The 20,266-nt window shown below is 47.0% G+C and overlaps 1 protein-coding gene across 1 annotated transcript in view; it reads right to left on the bottom strand.

The window, feature by feature from the left end:
- Positions 1-7,461: 7,461 nt before the first annotated feature.
- Positions 7,462-20,266, bottom strand: part of PFDN1 (prefoldin subunit 1) — a 70,093-nt gene continuing 57,288 nt past the window's right edge. Inside the window, exon 4 of the mRNA XM_036241412.1 lies at positions 7,462-8,396. Coding sequence (XP_036097305.1) covers positions 8,313-8,396 — 84 coding nt within the window. The 3' untranslated portion in view covers positions 7,462-8,312. The remainder of the gene's footprint in view (positions 8,397-20,266) is intronic.

Genomic DNA, 20,266 nt, shown 5'->3' with positions numbered 1-20,266 from the left:
AAAATGGGTTTTCTAAATATTTCACCCTCTCATCTCTGAGGGGTCTCAACAGCTGAAGTTGTGTGTACACTGCCTCTCAGTATACACAGCCTCTCCCCCAGGGACTGGGGGTTCTTCACCCTTTTCCCTGTGAGCAGCTGTGCCAGACTGCCAGTTCCTCCGCTTTTGCCATCCTGTGGCGATTTGGAGCCACACATACAAATACGAATCTGAACATGGACCGGCTGCAGGAGCCCCTCTTTACACACAGACCCAGAATAAGAAAGCCTGTTTTTGGTGGTTTCTTCTGTACGATGTCATTACCAGGTGGCTCCTATTTAAGTCTTCCCTCTGCTTTATGGTGGGCCTGGGCCAAGCATTTTACACCGTCTTGTCTTTGTCATAAAACGTAGGCTCTTAGGTACTGCTCTTCCCATTGCAAATGAGAAGACTGGCACAGGGAAGCTGTGTTCAGGGTCACAGCCTGTCAGTGGCAGTGGCAAGATTGGCACTTGGGCAGCAACCCTCCAGAGCCCATGTACATAGATACTGTCCTTAAACAATGAAGCAATCCAAGGGGTGGGTGGCCAAGGAAAGTCGAGATTTCTTGAGGGGGAGGGTCCAGCTCCCCATCCCCTTCCCCCCAGGAGGTGCCTTGTTCTGGGCCAGCATATCCGCCGGCCTGCCTGGAGATTGCTGAATGGCTGCCAGGAAGGACCCTGAAACTCACTCCATCTCCCACGCTATTCTGAGGTAACGCTGTTCTGAGCTCACTCTCTCAGAAACATACTCTGGAACAGGGCGAGGACTAAATCTTGTCCTCCTGCAGAGAGGAGAGGCCTTTCACCCTTCCATACATAGCCACATTCCAGGTCACTTGCAGCCAGGCTGCTGATTTGAAGGGAGCCTAATCTTGAAGTGCAGAGAGCACTGGGCCAGGGGGCAGGAGGGTTGGGTGATAAGCCAGGACCTGCCTTTGATTACTACACAACCTCAGTCAAGTTACTTCCCTTCTTTGAGCTCAGCATCCTCTTCTTTCTAAAAAATGACTGGCCTCGTGATCCCCAAGGCAGTTTCATCTGCAGTTCTGTCCAAGATATCTCAGTTGTCCCAGGGTCTACAACCAGCCCTGTCCTAGTGGCCCCAGCAGGTCTAGCCCAAGGACAGAGCCACAGGAGGTGATGGCAGTGTACCTAATTGGTTTTGTTGTTTATGAAAAAACTATCAGGTCTACATTGAGGTGGACAGGGCTAAAGTGCAAGCTGGCCTTGTGACTGAGTTGGGGGCGGAAGGCTGGGTCCCACCCCTCCTCTGGATGCTCTGGGTGAGACGGGGCTAGGGTTCACTAGACTCATCATCTCTGTTTGTCTTAGCTGAGAGAGCTGCTTGACTTGTCTAGCAACTGCATTCCTCATAGGATGGTGGCAGCTGCACTTCTGGAGATGTCAGAACAGGGACCCACACACAGGTCAGCAAGCTCTCACCCTTTTTAGACCAATCCACATAAACACTGGGCACTGTTTGGAGAGTGATGACGTGCTGAATGACTTACCAGCTGGGTGGCAGTCAGTGATGTCATGAGTGGGCAGGTGAACTGGTTGGCCAGCTCCCAGTCTGTTCTACCCTGGCGTGGGTATCCTGGGACACTGATGCAGAGAGTGGAACAGAGACTTGGGAGACATGGCCTCACCTGGTGCACAGCTTCACAGAAGAGGCCAGAGCTGAAGCTACAGAAGGAGGCCTGAGGAACAGGGCAGGCAGAGGCCTGGGAAGGCCCCAAGCTTAGCAGGCAAAGGCAGCTGCTGCTGCAGAGCCAGGGCCAAGGCTGTGCCAGCCCCATATCCCACCTCCCTCGGGAGGATGAGGAGAGTGGAAGATATCCCTAACCTCTCCTGCTCTTAACCATCAGCCTCCAGCGAAAACGACATACTTGATTGCCTCTGCGATTCCTAGCCACCCTTTTCCCCATCACTCTCCCCCTCAGCATACTTCACCTGGTGCTCACGGGCTTCTGCAGGTGACACAGTGGCAATGCCGTTAGGACCTGTTTCCTCACCAGTGCAGCCCCCCGTGCTGAGTGATGTCATCCTACTACATGTGCACATCCATGGAAAGTTGAAGCAAATCCTCAGCAAGTCGTGTGCTCTCCCCTCTGCCCCTGCGTGGAAGGGACAGGATCCATCCTATAGCTACCTTGAGAGTTTACTCCTAAAATGCTTTGAGATCTTTCCCTCCCTCCCTCCCTGCCTCTTGGTCTGAGCAGCAGGGTAGCTTTTCTAGTACCCTGATACCTCTGGGAAGGCTGACCGGTGTCTTCTGTTGGCTTTGATTCTCAAGATGGGCCGAGGGCAGCTGAGATAAGCACAGGCGCCAAGCCTCCTGCCTCTGGCAAAGCTGTCATTTCCCCTGGGGGCACTTCTTGGAAGGTGCCGTGGCTGTGGTGGTCTTAGCAACTGAGGAGCGGCTCTGGGTACCATCACTGGTCTGGGCTGCGAGAGGCCAAGGTGCGGCTTCCTAGTTCCTGGAGCAAGAAGGCCCCGGCTGTCAGAACTCTGTAGGAGGCCTCCATCTTTTTGTTTGCTTCTTATTAGCCTTCCTGGTTGTGACCAATTACAGATGCATTCACAAATGGATGGGCCTAGTAAGGCTCCGTTACCACCAGCACCTGATTAATCATTTAAAATGTCTGAGCTGAGCAAGTAAAGGTTTCAGATTCCAGGAAAGAGCTGACAGGAGCCTTCATCTGAAAAGGCCTCTGCTCACATTTCTTGCAAGTTATCTCTGCCCTGGCCCCTGGAGCCCCACTTGCCCATTGCCTGTCCAGAACCAGATGTTGCGAGTGGCACCCCTGGGGTTGCACAATACGGTAGTCCTAGAACTTGGAGCTGCTGGTTGATGTGTCTGGTGGGCTAGGTTGTAGTGGGTGGTGGCCCTGGAGGACGGGCTGGTGACCCTGTAGAAGATCCCAGGGCTTGGTGGACAGGTAGTTGGGTAGAAGGGGCTGTATGCCTCCAAGCATCTTCTATCTGTCTACTCTGCTTCCAGCACAAAGGCAAGAGGGTAAGTGGGAGCCCTGACAAAGATGCTCTGCACAGACTTGCCTGGGCCTTTCTGACCTAGTCTGGGCCTCTGGGTCACAACTGTAATGCCATACACCCCACCCCCTGCATCTCCCTCTCCCACTTGCATTCACATTGGCAAAGCCCCTTTGTAGGCCCCACCCTGAGTTGGGGCCGAAAACCCTGTGGGTTGGTGCCAAAGGGCTGTTTGGGGGCAAGAGACACAAGCCAGTGAAGGGTTCCTCTGGACCTGATATCCAATTCAACTACTGTTTTCTGGGAATAGAGTGTCCCTTCAGCCCCTTCTGGTCTGGGTCCAGGACACAGGCTTTTGGCACTGGCTGAACAGGGTGGTCTTGGCTACTGAGATACTAGACAGCGAATAAGAGTTAGCCTTTTGGCTGTTGTGCAGGTAAACTGATAGGCCCTGCCTGTCCTGTCCCCAAGCTGACCACAGGGGGGCACTTGATCTGCATGGAAGGCAAACTGAGCAGCCCTGCAGGCACCAACTGCTCAACTGCCTGGGAAGGGCGGTGCCTGCTCTACCACCACCACCCACTGCTCTTTGATCCCTCCCCCTTTTTCATCTTTTGTAAACCTTTTATTTTCAAATAACTTTAGACTTACATAAGAGTTGCAGAGAAGGTATAGTTTCTATATACTGTTCCCCCAGCTTCCTCTAATGTTTAACATATTACATAACCATGGTTCTGCCCCCTTTTTATGTCCTGCTTGCCAGAAGAAAACAGTGGTGAGGAAGCCCATGTGGCCTGGGTGGGGAACCAGTCACTGGCATTGACTCTGCCTCAGCTCCTGCTGGATAACCAGCGCTGCTAGTGAAGCTTCAGTGCACATGGGTCCCCTGGCTTCAAGTACCCAGGGAGGGTGTCAGGGCCCAGGACTCAGGCAGCAGGGGTTGTATACTGGCTGACCAGCCAGGGTGGTGTAGAAACTCTCAGGCAGATTCACTCATTGGGTGGCAGGGATGGGGAAAGAGAGAGTGGAGGTGAGGAGCAGTGGCCCCCAGATGGGGTGCTATCCTGGGGCAGACTAGGCCATGCAGCTCAGTGCAGAGGGCACCCTCTGGGGGTGCAGTACCTTGGACCCTCCAGGCAGGTAAGGCATCTAAGAAGATATAGTTGTAAAATATGAGGAACTGTGAGGATTTCCTCAACAAGTCACTCTTACCTCCACACCTGCACCCCCACCCCCCACCCCCTTCCACCACCCCATCTTGACAGTTTGAGGACAGAGGTTCTGTTCTCTGCTAATGGAAAGGAAAGTCATAAGGGCTTTGGAAGGAAGACTTGGTGCTCCAGGCAATAAGTGATTGGGTTTCTAAGGTGTGTACAGCACTAACCACCCCTATCAAGGCTGACGCAGCCCTTGGTCAGAAGTCCTCTGTTCTATTGCCAGACTGATTATTTCTAACGTCTGTGGGCATTGTCTGGGAGTAATGAGCTCAAAGTACTTATCACCCCAGGTTTCCGCGTTTGTCATGCAAAATATGCCCTGGCAAGGACAAACTGAACTAAATAAAGGAGAAAGGGATAGAGGAAGTGAGACTGGGACATGTTTGTCTCCCTAGCTAAACTGCCTGAGGGTCAGTGGTTCTAAAAGGAGGGAAGTGGTGAGGGGACAGGGTTGGGAAGACTGAGTGGCACTGTGTATGGAAGGCCCTCAGCACAGGTCCTAGCCCGTTTGTGAACACCTCAGTACACGGCAGCTTAAGAGAAACTGTAGGACCATTCATATGGCAACCCAACCTTGGGCTGGGTCTCAGGCCTGGATTAAGCAGATTTCTAGAGCTGGCAGGGGAGGGGGCCTTTCTATACCAGGGGGCAGCAGAGCTAGTGCTCTGGCAGGGAGAATACAGGAAGGGATTACGCAAGGAGTTCCACAGCCAATTGTGTCCTTAGTTTCCCTGTCCAGAGCTGCCCATCATTTGGGCAGATGACACCCTGCCTCCTTGCTGCGGTGACCCTGGAGTCTGGAATACCCAGGCCTTCAGTGGGTAGGGTGGGCTCTGGCTGGTGTGAGAGGACTGTCCTGGAGCCCATTCACTCCTGGTCCCTTTTCAATCCCAGTCAGACCTGGGTTCAGATCCTACCCCTGCCTCTGGCTGGTCACGTGTGTTTGAACAAGACACTTAACCTCTGTAAACCCGGAGTTCCTTATGTGTCAAATAGGGAATGATGGTAATATCTACCTCAAGATTACTGTTAGGACTAAATCAGGTAATACACCTTATCAGGCCTCAGAATAAATGGTTGTCTTCTCTGACTGGCTTTCCCGGTGGTGAGTCTTGTCTTTTGACCCAGAACAATTTTGCCTGTGTTGCTGAGTGGGGCCAAATGAAAGTAGACTGAGATTAAACATGTGCCTGGAGAGAAGGGAAAGGGATGTCTTGTATCAGGTGATACAATGGGAGAACTTGGAAAGCTCACTACTAACCCAGCATATTCTAGCTCCTATACAAGGCTCCAAAGAGGAAGTTACAAAGAGAGGAGGTGTATAAATAGATGTGCAAAAATAGAACTGAAAGAAGATCGCCAAGGGACTGGTTTAATTGATAAGATTCATGGACTTTCAAAAAATTTAAAATCCTTATTGCCTTTACCTAAGTCTGATGATGGTGGTGGTTCTTGAGATTTTCTTTAAAATGGCCACAGATTCTCTGAGGCCAAGGCTGATCATCATCAGCCATTTTAGGGATGTCCTTAAAGGAAGAGAGGCTGATGTTGGATGAAAGTCAGCTGACGAGTGAAGGGTGGTTGGGGTCCTTGACCTGCGGATTTGTTTTGCACTCCAATCTCTTAACAGAGCACTTAAGTCCTGACAGGGCTCAGATTTCCAACTCCATTCTGAGAAAAAGGAAGAGTGACAGGCTCCTGCCTTCCACTGCTTTGTGTACAAGTTCAAAGGTAGGGGCACATTCTGATACTGTGCATTGCCCACGTATGAAAAACTAAGATTTGTGGTTACTCTTTCACTCTTGGTAGAGAGCTTAGCTGTATTTAAATAAAACATTCCCCCCAGACCCCAATAGGGTATGGGACATTGTGCCACCTGGTCTAGAAAACAAGTTGGGTTAGCCAACACTGACCAGATAGCAATGGACATTTCTGATCTCAACTCTGGCTGCCGTATAGGTTCCCCAGTGCTTGGCCCTGCAGGGATGTGTGTCCTGAGGAGGAGGAGGGAAAGCAGCTGTGGAGCTCAGCCACCCTTCCTCCCTTCATCATCCATAGTGGCCGGAACCCTCCCCTGGTCTAAAAGGCTTGGGCTCTGCTGTAGGGCCCAGGGCTTTTGCCACATTCATTCATTCTCACCTCTCCTCTCCATGCCAGTGTATGTGGTGGAAGACCAAAGAAGGGATGACCTGGGCCCATCTACCTGCCTCACAGCCTGCTGGACTGCTCTCTGTTGTTGCTGTCTCTGGGACATGCTCACCTGACCTGCCTGGCCCTGCCGTCCTGCCAACTCTTCTGCCACCTCCAGGGGTGACTGCCCCCATCTCTTCTGATCGCTGAAAGAAATGACTAGCTTTGCGCAGACACTTCAACACAGTGGGATTCTAGATTAGCTATTTAATTCAATGACTTGATCTTTCTAATGTTCAAAATCCATTTCCTATTGGCCTTTCACAAATGTGCTAAATGATTTTCCTTTTTTTTTTGGCCAAAGGCTTAGTTATGAAATACATATTTATAATTTTTAAATTACACTCAAGGTAGTAGCGTAATGTAACATACCACTGATTGATTACTCTGCTAACACCCTGTATGTTTCAATAAACATGTCTAAACTTCAACTGTCTGAATTATTCCAGATAAAGTCCTGGGTGTCTTAGCTAGTGGCCACTGCCCAGTATATGATGAGGAGCCTATTTACCTTTTCATTCTGCTACATGAACAGAGTGGGTGTCATTAGGAAAGTAGTCCCAAGACTGGGTAGCCTTCAGCTAGGTCACGGGGCCCTCACCAATGAGCCATACCTACTTTTATCCAGAGCCTAGGAAAGGGCCTCTTGGTAAATATGCGACGCCGCGCCCCCCCTACCCCCCCAACGAAAGAGAGAATAATTCAAACCAGTCAGCCACTTATCTCAGCTTTGGCCACAGGGTGGCGCTGAGCTGCCAGCCTACCCACTTCCCTCTGAGCCGTGATGTGCTTATAAATATTTAACTAACAGCTCTTCAAAAACAAACAAAAAAACATTTTTGTAGCATCACCTGATTTCTGTGGAGTAAATGGTCCCACCACAGCTGATGTCAAGCTACCATGATATTCTGAGTGGAGTTGGGAAGAGAAGCACAAGAGTGCACCATTATGTAGTAGTTCCACTGTCCAGATACAATATAGACTGTTAACCTCAAAAATATACATCAGCCGATTTAGTTATTAGGAAGAGAGATGTTTTGAACATTTATTACCCTTGTTCTTTAATAATTTAATTGTAAAGTTACATAATTTAATGTTTAATAATGGCTGTGTTTAACAACTGTCTTGCAACAAAATTCCTGAAAATTGAGTAACTGGCTCTCCCAAGCTAGTGTAAGCCAGTCCAGCACACCGCTGCCCCTGAGTCTCTAGGAGGCCTCAGGATCATCGTGTCCCCTCTTATGACAATGACCAAAGGGGGAGAGTCTTGGAGGTGCTGCTGGCTTATTACTGAATTTTCTTTTGGAATGTTTATGAGGAAGCAGGAATCTTTAGGCAAACTGCCACCAAGGAACTGCTGTCCTCACTTAAAATTCAGCTATGCCCTGGTCTCCTTTCTTATCTGCACATTCCATGAAGGCTGTTAGCCTGAGGGGTTTACTCAAAGGATAAGAAATGGCAAAAGAGGGGAAGGCTTCATGCACTGGGACAGGGAAGAGCTCAGATAGAGATAGCCTCTACCTCTCTGTTCTCATTTGTCAGCTCAAGAAAAGCAGACTTGGCAGAGTGGCACAGATGCCTTTTATTGGTCTGACCACCATGACTAGTAGGGGGCATGGGCAGAGCTCCCCTATCTGTCCTGGTTCCCATCTTCCCTCTCTGGGGAGTTCATGACTCAACCCAGGGGAGGAGTGTCTTAGGCAGGGGTGGCAGGCAGAGCCAGGATAAATAATAGAGGGGTGGGTTTTGAAGGGCTCAGGGTGATGTAGAAAAAACAGGGTTACCAGACCATCCAGATAAAACAGCATCAGGGTAAAGCAGAGGCCATTTCCCTGCACAGGCCCCTTGTCCTTGCCAGGAATGGGAGGGGAAAAGCTTCCTTAGAGGCTTCCTACTGTGCCCTTCGTGCCATCAGCATCTCCCGGATGTTGTCTTCAGCTTCCTTCACACTGCGCTCCAGGTAGGATTTTTTCTGCTGCAATATGCGAAAGAAAACAAGGGTTAGGGTGAACGGGTTATGTTGGCAGATGTGACTTTTATGCCCAATGGTCATGGCTTCTACCCTGTGACCAGTGACTTCCAGGAGCATGTTGTCAACTGGGAGCCAGGTACACATAACTGATCCCTGACCTGTGGGGGGAGGAGGTCGCTTGGTACAGAAAGCAGAGCGCTGTAGAAGGCAGTAGCACTCTTCCCCAGAAGGAAGTAGACTCTAAAAACAGTCGTCTGGGTACATGAAGATACACCAGACAAAGGCCAGGAAATTCCAGGACAAAGTTCCGGCCCCATAGCAGACTGTCTCTGAAGGTTTTCCATGGCCCTGGCCAGGTCCTGTAGCCGCCACCACTGCAGAATGGACAGTGTACCCTCTGCTCTGTCCAGCGACATGACAGGCTTTGTGAGCCCTAAAAAGTTGTATCACACGTCTCACTGAGGCAGATGAGTCAGGATTAAATCTGCTTTTCTAATGAAACTGCTGCCTGCCAGGAATCCAGGACAGTGACACACTGAGTAAAACAGACCTTTTGGAAGTTTACCTCCTTTCCCATCTGGGTCCTAAATTAAAAATCTCAATTTAGACAAAGAACTTTACTTTCAGGAGTCACATCTGGACCAGGATTTCAAAAGATTAGTCAAAGGAAATGATGCCTGTACATTATTTGCCCTGTGGTCACCCCAGAAGTATGGTGCTTTACCACTGGTCCCTGCCCTGAAGACATAGTTGTGGCTGCATTCCCACTTAACAGACATGAAATGAAGGTCCCTTTTCAAGGAATATTCAAAATAATCCCCTCCAAGGATGTATGTGACTAAGCCACACTGGAGCCAGTAATGCAGAGCCCTGGCCCAGGCAGTCCAGACACAGCCAGTGCCCTTCTCGCAAACCTACCTTCGCACAAGCAACCGTGGCTTCACACTGACCACTAGAGTACCCAGGAGACCCAGGGAAAGCTAGGGCAGAGGACAGGTGAGTAGCCTGGTCTGACAGGCCTTGCAGGAAAATCTAAACAAATGCCTCTATTGCTCAAGGCCTGCACCACTAAACCTCTCTTCATATCCCTGCCTCCAATTTCTCCCTCTCTGCCCAGATACTTATTAAATGATACATTTAGATACCCCCCCCCCGTATGCGAAATGCTATGGCATCCACAAATCTTAATCAGTTTTTATTCCTGTTTACCTAGTCCCTACTTCAAATTTCCTGAAGACTAGAAAGAGCCCTATCTCTACCTATCTACCATCTGTCCAACCTGCACACAATTCCTTACAAACAACAGGAACGCCATAAAAACTCACAGAACCACCCTGGCTGGTGTGGCTCAGTTGGCTGCAGTGTCATCCCATGCACCGAAATGTCACGTGTTCAATTCCCAGTCAGGGCACATACCCAGGTTGCAGATTCAATTTCTGGTCAGTGCATGTATGGGAGGCAACCAATTGATGTCTCTCTCTCTCTTCCCCTTTCTCTCTCTAAAAACCAGTAAATACATCCTCAGGTGAGGATTAAAAAACCAAACAAAAAACTCATGTAACCATTATCTGGTCACGGTCACCACAAGTGTATGTTATTGCTAAAGAATTTTGTTTAATTATATTGCTAAACCTGATATAGTCCTATCACTGTGATTATCAGAATGGGAACGTAAACTTCCTTTGATAAACAACCTTTAGACTGTACTTGTGGTGAGTTAAAAAGAAGAAAATACTAATAACTCCTGACACACCACTGAAGAATGTACATGTACTGGGTGCTGCAGAGAAGGGGGGCAGTAGCTAGACAGTGAGTGCCATGTGGCATCCAGCCCCGTGGGAATCTAGGGAAAAGGCTAGTGGAGCACACAGGTTTGTACTCCTTTGGTAGTCAGCCGGAGCTCAAGGCGCAGGGCTCAGGGCCCCAGGTTGCTGCACTCCATCTCTGCCGACTTGCTGCCCCAACTGGCAAAGCACAAATTTGGATCATCTGCAAGAGCTTTTCTACCTACTGCCCCGGCCTCTGGACAATCGATTCAGATAAAATTTAGATCAAAATCAAAGTAATTCTTAGCTTTGAAAGTCTTCATTTCATAATGTCTATTTGTTCTGTCTTCCACTTCCAGTTATGACTTTACCACTTCATATCCTAAAGTCTTCAAGATTCAAAAAAATAATGCAAAATGAACTTGTCTATTTTTAAATCTTTAACTAAACTTACAGAACTGCCCTGGCTGGTTTGGCTCAGCAGTTGGAGCGTCAGCCTGCGGTCCAGAGAGACCCAGGTTCAGTTCCCGCTAAGGGCAATTACCTCAGTTGCAGTTTGTCCCCGGCCCTGGTTGGGTTGTGCGGGTGGAGACATTCAATGTGTCCCTTTCACAACAATGTTTCTCTCTCTCTCTCTCTCTCTCTCTCTCTCTCTCTCTCTCCCCCTCCCACTCTATCTGAACAAAATATGGAACTCTCCTTGGGTGAGGATTTAAAAAAAAAACAAAAACTTACTGGACATTAAATTTTTTTTTCATCCCAGCAGACGGGATCCCTAGCACAGAGGGACCTGTTTTCTAACTGTATTTCAATAGGTCCTATCTCATCCTCAAATACATCTAAGCCCAAAAGACTCTCATTTGTCAAACTCAGACCGAAGCATCTGTTGTGGGTTGAACTGTCTCATAAAAAGATATGTTAAAGTCCTAACCACTGGTATCAGTGAATGTGACCTAATTTGGAAATAAGGTGTTTGAAGATGTAACCAAGTTAATATGAGGTAATACTGGATTAGGCTGGGCCCTAAACCCAATGATTAGTGTCCTCATAATAAGAATGCCACATGAAGACAAAGGGACACACAGGAAAAATGCAATACATTGATGGAAGCAGAAAGTGGAGGGTTGCATCTATAAGCCAAGGATGGCCAAGGATGGTCAGCATCCACCAGAAGCTCAGAAGAGGAAAGGAAGAATTCTTCCCTAGACCCTTCAGAGAGAGCAGGGCCCTACAACACTTTGATTTTGGACATCTAGCCTCCAGAACTATGAGAGAATAAATGTCTGTTGTCTTAAACCACCCACTTTGTGGTAATTAGTTATGCTGCCCTAGGAAACCAACATAGCACCTGAAATGGGGGATTCCCCCAGAGACAGAATCTACTCCAAGGCTCTTCTGGACCCACAGCCTCTAACCACACTGAACTGTACAGGCATAAGTAAGGATCCCTAAAAGTTAGTATTATGGGACCATACTTCTCCCCCCAAAACTGTGGTAGAATTGACCCAAATACAAATCAAGACTGTCAGAGACAACGGAGAGAATGAAGGCGCCAATGACCTCCACAGCTTCTTCCTAAAACTGCTTAGTCAATTCTGTGGACCCTGCCTTCCCCATTCCTGTAAATAACTCCACTCTTGTAATTGCTCAAGACAGAAACTTTGGTGTCATCTTTGACTCTTCTGTCACAGCTGATATCCACCAACCAACAAATCCTGTTAGCACTATCTCAAAATGTATCCAGAATCTGACCTTAACGAACAGCCTCATAAGTGGTCTCTGTTCTTCTGCCCTTGACCCCCTTCAGTTTCTTCTCCACAGTGGCCACAGTCATCTTTTAACACTTTTTAAAACCCTCCAATAGGTTTTTACTCAAAGTAAAAGGTAACAACTTTTCAAAAAATCATGTAGTTTTGTTCTCAGCTGACTCGCTGACCTCCCCGCCCACAACTCCCTCTCAGCTCCAGCCACAATGTCTTCTGAGCTGTCCCTCCAGTCCACTTGCTGTGCTCCTGCCTGGCCTCTGCCCTCTGGCTCTCTCTGCAGTAACAACCTTTCCCAGATAGCCACATTACTTGCTCCCTCACTTCTGTCGGCCCTTCTCAACGTCACCTTAGGGGAAAGGCCTTCTTGATTATGTGCAGCCCCATACTCCCTATTCTCACCCCAACTTTCCTCCATGACACCTATCAACCACCAGCAGAATCTGTCTGTCTGTCCTCCCTTATAAGAAAAGGTCTGTGAGGGCAGGAGTTTTTTAGTTTGCTGATACAGTCCCAGTGTCTAGAAGAATGAACGACACATAATAATAATTCAATACCTGTTGAATAAAAATGCATTTATTATAGGAAATGATGCCTTACTGATTTACCTGTACATATACTGCTTCTTTTTATTTTTTTATTTTTATTTTTTATCCTCACCCGAGAACATTTTTCCATTTTTTGCACAGATAGAGTGGGAGGGAGAGAGAGGAAGAGAGAGAGAGAGGGAAACATCGATGTGAAAGGGACACATTGAGTGGCTGCCACCCACACGGCCAACCAGGGCCGGGTACATGCCCTTAGCGGGAACCGAATCCGGATCTCTCCGGACCGCAGGCGGATGCTCTAACCGCTGAGCCAAACCGGCCAGGGCTACTGCTCCTTTTTAGTTCTTTCTCCCCACTGACTTGAATGACTGAGGAACACCCACCAAAGCCACCCTTCAAGATGGTTTGTAGTTTGGGGCATTGCCCTCTAACCTCTGCTCCTGGATATACATAGGTCTACAACTCAAACTTCACCGATCCTGGGGCATCAAAGCCTTACTCCCACAAACAGAACAGGTCCTTACACCTTATCAGGCCAACATGTAAAACCAACCATCCCAATTTCCCACATCCTGAAGTTGGAAATCCTTGAGAAATTGCTCAGTAACAGGGCTGCTGGAAGCTACAAGGGGGCTATGCTATATAAACTCCAGGAGGCATTTTAAACCCAAACCTCCACCAGGAGTCCTGGGAAGGCATTTGCTGGCCTCGCTGCAGCATTTTTGTCTTGCTGAGCAATCTCCCTCAGAACTCTTTCCCTAGGAAAGTCTCTGGTGACACCAAACCACAGAGCTCTGGGTGCAGCGACATTCTTGTGGGGCCTTGTCCTGATGTGAAATTCTGAGATTTCCTGTGGGGCTCAGCATGGACAGGGAACTGAAATTGTTAGACTTATTGCTCATTGGCCGGAGGTTCTTTCTGGGAGTCAGACTGAGGGGCTGGTATTGCATTCTTATCCTCTCACAGAAGAAAGAGACTCAAGTCCCTAGAACTTTTCTGACATGACATGATCTCTCAAATAGACTCCTGAGGTAATCCATCTTGTGATGCTATCTCTACAGACATTTTCTTTTCTCAGGAAGTTTGTCTTCTCTTTCTCTAAATACTTTGTTTATCATTTCTTGGGGTACAGAACAGAGTCCCCCCGCCCTCACCCTCTATTTCCCCATTTGTAAAATGACAATTTGGACAACATCAGTGTCCCTACTCCCTTATTTTTCTTTAGCCACAGAACTCTTTCTTCAAATGAACTCTTAAGGACAAAATAAGTAAGAGGTACAATGTAGCTCAGGGAAGTGGGGAGACATGGCAGATAAAAGCAGACCTGCTGGCTTGTCCCCTGCCTCCAATCCAGTCTACAGGGGCAGCAGGCATGACAGACAGTCTTGGTTCCCTTTGCCCCTGATGTTCTGTGAGATCTGTGCTCAGAGACCCTCTGCTCTGAGCTCCATGTTTCTGACCTTGAGTTTAACCTACCCTGGCCATACACTTCTTTGCTGAATCCTCAGCTTCTTCAGACAGCTGCTAACTTCAAGCTCTACTATTAATAATAATAATAATAATAATTTTAAAAAACCTGAGGCAAACTCTACCTTCTCACTGTCTCCCATGACCTCCAAATTAAAAACCCAAGAGCCTCAATGATGCTCACGTTCTCTCAGTTTGCGGAACTGTAAGTGGCCAGAGGGTGCCAGCTGCCCACAGTGGGGAAGTTTAGCAAGAGGCCAAGAATTCAGTGAGGGCTGAGGAGGCATGTCTTGGAAGACAAGGGGTAAAATGAGAAGGCCAGAAAAGAAGAGGAGGAAGAGGGAAAAAGAAAGGCTTTGAGGGGCACAGTCAGAAAGGGAAATGATACAGAGATGGCAGAGCTACAGAGCAGGAGCTATGCAGAGCTCCGAACGTGCAGATGGGCAAGGAGCACTCATCAGGGGCAGGAAAGGCCAAACCCAAGAGACCACTGATCCAGGGACACATGTTCACTTGTGAACTCTTCAGGTACATCCACTTCACCATTAAGGACATAGCTAGGCTACAAGGCAACTTCTGAAAAAGTTATATATATGACTAGCAAAAGAAAGACAAATCAATTTTAGGCATGAAGCAGGAGAATAGAGAGAAATCTTAGAAGGGGCTACTGTCTCTGCATCTTTTAGAAACTGCTTTGAGAAGATCTTTAAGAGGTTTCTCTTCTCGTCTCCCCCCCCACCCCACCCCCCAACACACACACATCCTGACTGTTCCTCCTAAGGGAAGACAGCTGCCACACCATGAGGCCACCTGGGAGGACCACATGTGTCAAAAGCCTGAGGCTTGCCAACAACTATGTGAGTGAGGTTGGAAGCAGAGCCCTCTTCGCCCTTCCGTGGAACCTTGAGGTGAGACCACAGCCCTGCCAACAACTTGATAGTAACTTTGTGAGAGACCCGAGCCACTAGCACCCAGTGAGCCATGCCCAAATTCCAGACCCACAGAAACTGAAATAAGAAATATTTGTTGCCCTGGCCGGTTTGGCTCAGCGGTTACAGCGTCGGCCTGCGGTCCTGAGAGGCCCGGGTTCGGTTCCCGCTAGGGGCGCGTACCTCGGTTGCAATTTGTCCCCAGCCCTGGTCGGTTGTGCGGGTGGCAGCCACTCGATGTGTTCCTTTCGCATCGATGTTTCTCTCTCTCTCTCTCTGTTCCTCTCTCTCCCTCCCACTCTACCTGAACAAAAAAAAAAAAAAAAAATGGAAAAATGTCCTCGGGTGAGGATAAAAAAAAAAAAAAAAAGAAAGAAATATTTGTTGTTTTCAGCTGCTAAGTCTGGGGGTAATTTGTTACGTAGCAATAAATAACTAATACAGCCCCTTTTCTGCCACACAGGGAAAAAAAAGAGGTTCCTCTGCTGAAAGACAAGGATGAAAGACTTGGTCCAGCTGACTGACCTTGTTTTTCTCCCAGGTGTTTCTTTTCCCTGCTAAGAAACTCTGACATTGGGTACCATATGGGGTCAGACTTCCAAGGAACCTTTACATTACTCAAGCACCTTACAGCAGAGGCACACTGATGGGGGAAATTCTTATTTCCTCCAAACAGCAGTGTTTGGCCTCTTAGTCCTTCTAGGGTTTAGGTGATCTCTCCCTAATGCACCAGCTTCATGTAGTCCCAGAGAGAGTCCGTCCATCAAACAACCCAGGGAAGAACGTAGAAAGCAAGCTCATTGGTAAGCGAAGAGCCAGGAGGGGCAACTGCTCAAAAGCATATGGCGCTGACCAGGCTTCATGCACAGAATTATGACCTGTGTAGGCACCGGGCTTAAACAGGGTGAGACAAGCCAGTACATCATGTCAAGTGGTAAGTAGCGGAAGTAGGTAGGAACATGTGGCTCAAAGAAGATTAAGGGAAGAAAGAACCTGACCACTACCTTAAATAGCTAAAGCAATGGCTCTTAAAGTGAGTTCCCTGAAAAATTTTTGCAGCATCAGCAACACCTGGGAATGTATTAGAAATGCACATTCTTGGGCCCCAACTCAGATTGACTAAATCAGCAATTCTAGGGGTGGAGCCCAACAATCTGTGTTTTCACAACTCTCCACGTGATTCTGAGGAACACTAAAATTTGACAGCTACTATTCAAAAGTGGGAGTCAGCAAACATTTTCTATAAAGGACCAGACAGTAAATATCTTTGGCATTGTGGTGTCATTGTGTAGTCTTTCTCACAGTTACTCAACTCTGCCATTGTAGCTGCCACAGTCAATGTGTAAACAAATGGGTGTGGTATAAATGAATTCCGGTAGCTGTGTTCTAGAAACACAAAAACAGGCAGCAAGCCAGATCTGGCCAGGAGGCTATATAATTTGCCATCCTCTGGTAAAAAGGAGGGAGTTTTTAAAAGTAGAACCACATCCAGCAGTTCAGAGATTTTTAATTTTCAATGAGAGCTACTTAATAAAAGCATAAATTTCCATCCATCCATCCTTCCATTCATTCCTTCAGCCAACTGCCAAACTATTTCTCTTCTTCCCTCCAAAAACCCTGGTTCTTGAAGTCTGTGGCACCATGCTTTACCATCATCTTCCCCATCCTTGTTGCTGCAATCTACCAACATCCTTAGGGAATGTCCCTCATTCCCTGATGACTCACCGTCTTTCTTTCCACCATTCAAGGTGACTTCAACAAGAATGTAGATGATCCACCAATCCCATGACCTCCTTTCTCCTCACAATCTTTACTTTACTCCAACTCAGTGACCGATCCATGGTAATATCCTAGAGATCTTGTCAACACCAGTCATTACACCACCTCCAAAATGTCAATGTCACTACCACTACCTTCCTAGTTCTGTTCTTCAGATCACTTCTATCTGATAACTCTCTCTCCAGCACTTCTTCAACCTCATCACTCAGCAAGTTTTTTATTATCCATTATGCTTCCATGGCCTTTTCCCCTCCTACCCAGTCTATCACTGATCTTTATTCCCCTTGTAAACACCCTTTTCTCCTTTGCCACTCTCTCCTTCTGCTGCACTTGCCTGGCTAAATGCCAACCCAAGTGAAACCCAACCATCTAACAACTCCATGCTTGTACCTGAACAGCTGAATGTTGCTGGTGAAAATCACTTAACTGTGCTGAATGGTTTGCCTTTAAACTCAGGATGGTGAATCTCAAATGGTCACACAACACTGTGTGGATATCCTATTAAACTTCCTTAATATGTTCACTTGTCTGCTCTTCAAAATAACTACTTCATACCTTGTTCTCCTCAAATCTCCTATACTCTCTCCTCTTCTCCCCTCCTCACCCTCTTCCCAGCCCACTGAAAAAATACAAGCAATCTGATAAGGATTCCCTCTTCTTCCCACTACCAGATCCACTACCCAACCTCCACCTCCACCTCCACCTCCACACTCCCTTCTTTCCCTATTGCTAAAATGGAGTGTCCCTGCGTCTATCAAAATGCAACCCTTCCACCTGGGCACTGTCCATCTCCACTCACCTTCTCAAAATTTCATTCCCCCAGTTATCCTTTTTATTTCTCCTTACTCTTCCATTTCTCTTTTTCTATAACATCCTTCTTGGTGAGGCAAATCACTTTTTTGTCTTTCTTGATCTCACATTCTCCTGTAGGTACTACTCCCATTCTCTCCTCCCCTTCTTAGCAAAACTTCTTAAACCACTTGTTTTTAGTAGCTGCCTCCACTTCCTTACCTCCCATTTGCTCCTGACCTCTCCATTCATGTCCATCTACTCTATTAATCTGTGGTCCAGCTCACCAATGAGCTCTATGTTGCCCAAAGCAGTGGTTACTTCTCTATTCCCTTTTTACTCAATCCATTCTTACTCATCAACAGCATTCAACACAATTCTTAAAATAATTTCTTCTCTTAGCTGTCATGATACCACACTCCTACTTTCCTCCTCCATCACTGCTACACTCCTTCTAAGTTCTCTTTTGCTGACTATTCCTCTGCTCAACTTCAAAATGTTGGCATTTTCCAGGAACTTGTCCCTGAACTTCTCTTTTCCCCACCTATACGTTCTCTCAGAAACTCTCATCTAGCCTCATTGTTGTAAACATTAATTTAAATGACTCCCAAATTTATATCTCCAACCCTGACCTCCCCTCAATTCCAGATTTATACATCCAATTACTTACAAAACATATCCTCTTGGATGTCAAGCCCAAACTTAACATACCTAAAACAAACACAATTGATTTATAGTCACCTCATCCCCTCCCAGTCTTCTCCATCTCAGTGAATAGCACTCATCCAACTGTTCAACTTAAAAACCAAAGAAACAAACAAACAAAACACAGAAGCCATCCCCAATTCTATTCTTCTCTTTAAACCCTACATGTGTGCCCCGGCCAGTGTGGCTCAGTGGTTAGAGCGTCACCCTGCAGTCCAGAGAGACCCGGGTTTGGTTCCCGCTAAGGGCACGTTCCTTGGTTGCAGTTTGTCCCCAGCCCTGGTTGGTCGTGCGGGTGGCAACAACTTGATGTGTTCCTTTCACATCGATGTTTCTCTCTCTCCCTCCCACTCTATATGAACAAAAAATGGAAAAATGTCCTAGGGTGAGGATAAAAAATAAACAAACAAACAAACCCTACATGTGTTATGGGCAGATGAGTCGGCTCTTAACTCCTGGCGACCCTGTGAATGATGTCCACAATGTCCTGTCCTCAACTGCCCTGCTCAGCTCCTGTAGACTCATGCTTATGGTTTCTTTTATAGAATCAATCCACCTTGCATTTAGTCTTCCTCTTTTCCTGCTGCCTTCTATTTTTTTCCAGCATTACTTTCTTTTCCAAAGAACTCTGACTGAAGTAAGACAGCTTCAGTTTTGTCACTTTTGCCTCTAGTGATGTTTCAGGTTTAATTTACTCTAGAACCCACTTGTTCCTCGGGCATTTCAGAGTACCTATAGAGTTCTCCAACATCACATTTCAAATGAATTGATTTTTTCTTATCAGCTTTCTTCACTGTCCAACTTTTATATCTGTACATAGTAATTGGGAATATGAGGGTGTGGATGATCTCAGCTTTGGTTTCTAATGACACATCTTTGCTACTGGTGATCTTTCCTAATTCTTCCATTGCCACCACTCTGAATCTCAGCCTTCTCTTGGCTTCCTGGCTATAGTCTCCATTAAAATTGATGACTGAACCTAAGTAAGCAAAATCTTCAAAAATTTTGGTATCTTCATTGTCTGTGTTAGAGTTGCATATTATTTTTTTTTTTAATCCTCACCCGAGGATTTTTTTGGCACTTATCTTCAGATAGAGCGGGAGGGAAAGAGAGAGGAAGAAGGAGAGAGAGAAAGAAACATCAACGTGAGAGAGACACATGGACTGGCTGCCACCCACACGACCCCAACCAGGGCCGGGCACAAACTGCAACTGAGGTAAGTGCCCTTAGTGGGAACTGAACCCGGGACTCTCTGGTCTGCGGGCCAACGCGCTAACTGCTGAACCAAACTGGCCAGGGCTGTGTATTTCTTCTGTAGTCATGATTTGTCTTCTTGATGTTCAATTGCAATCTTGCTTTAGTACTTTCTTTTTTCACTTTCATCAGAAGTCATTTCAAATCATCACTACTTCTTGCCAGTAAGATGTCATCTGCATATCTTAAGTTATTGATGTTTCCTCCACCAATTTCACCCCTGCATCCTGAGTCTAGCCCAATTTTTTATATGTTCTCCATACAAGTTAAACAAATCTGTATGATTTAAAAATATGTATGTTTATATGTAGATTAAAGCAAACTCATATTCCCCATCCAATGCATCAGCAGCTCTTTACTTCCAAATATATTCCTAAATCATATTCTTCATTCAATCCAGCTCCACTGCTACCACCTTGGTCCAAGCCTCCATCATCCAAGCCTGAATGTTTGTCGTGAATTTTTAACATGTAAATCAGGTTACTTTCTGCTCTAAATCCTCTACTATCTTCCTATGACAATGAGAATAAAATACAAACTCCTTAACCTGGGCAATAAGGCCCTGCATGATCTGGTCCCTGCCAAGCACTCCAACCTTACTGCCCCTCTTTTCCCCTTTCACTGCTTAAACAACTCCATCAAAATTATTCCAACCTTAAGGTACCATCTGTACCTCTAGCTGGAATGATTTTTCTCCAGGTACTTTTAGGTGGCTGGTTGCTTCTTTTCATTCAGACCTTAGCTGAAATTTCACGTTTTCAAAAATGACTCCCCTGATTACTCAATTCAAAGAAGGAACTCTTTTGCCCAGCCAGTGTGGCTCAGTGGTTGACCATCGACCCATGTACCAAGAGATTGCCGGTTCAATTTCCA

Source organism: Molossus molossus, unplaced genomic scaffold, assembly GCF_014108415.1.
Source record: "Molossus molossus isolate mMolMol1 unplaced genomic scaffold, mMolMol1.p scaffold_m16_p_4, whole genome shotgun sequence".
NCBI lineage: Eukaryota > Metazoa > Chordata > Mammalia > Chiroptera > Molossidae > Molossus > Molossus molossus.
The sequence above is the reverse complement of the archived record's forward strand: the minus strand, read 5'-3'. Positions and strand labels throughout refer to the sequence as shown.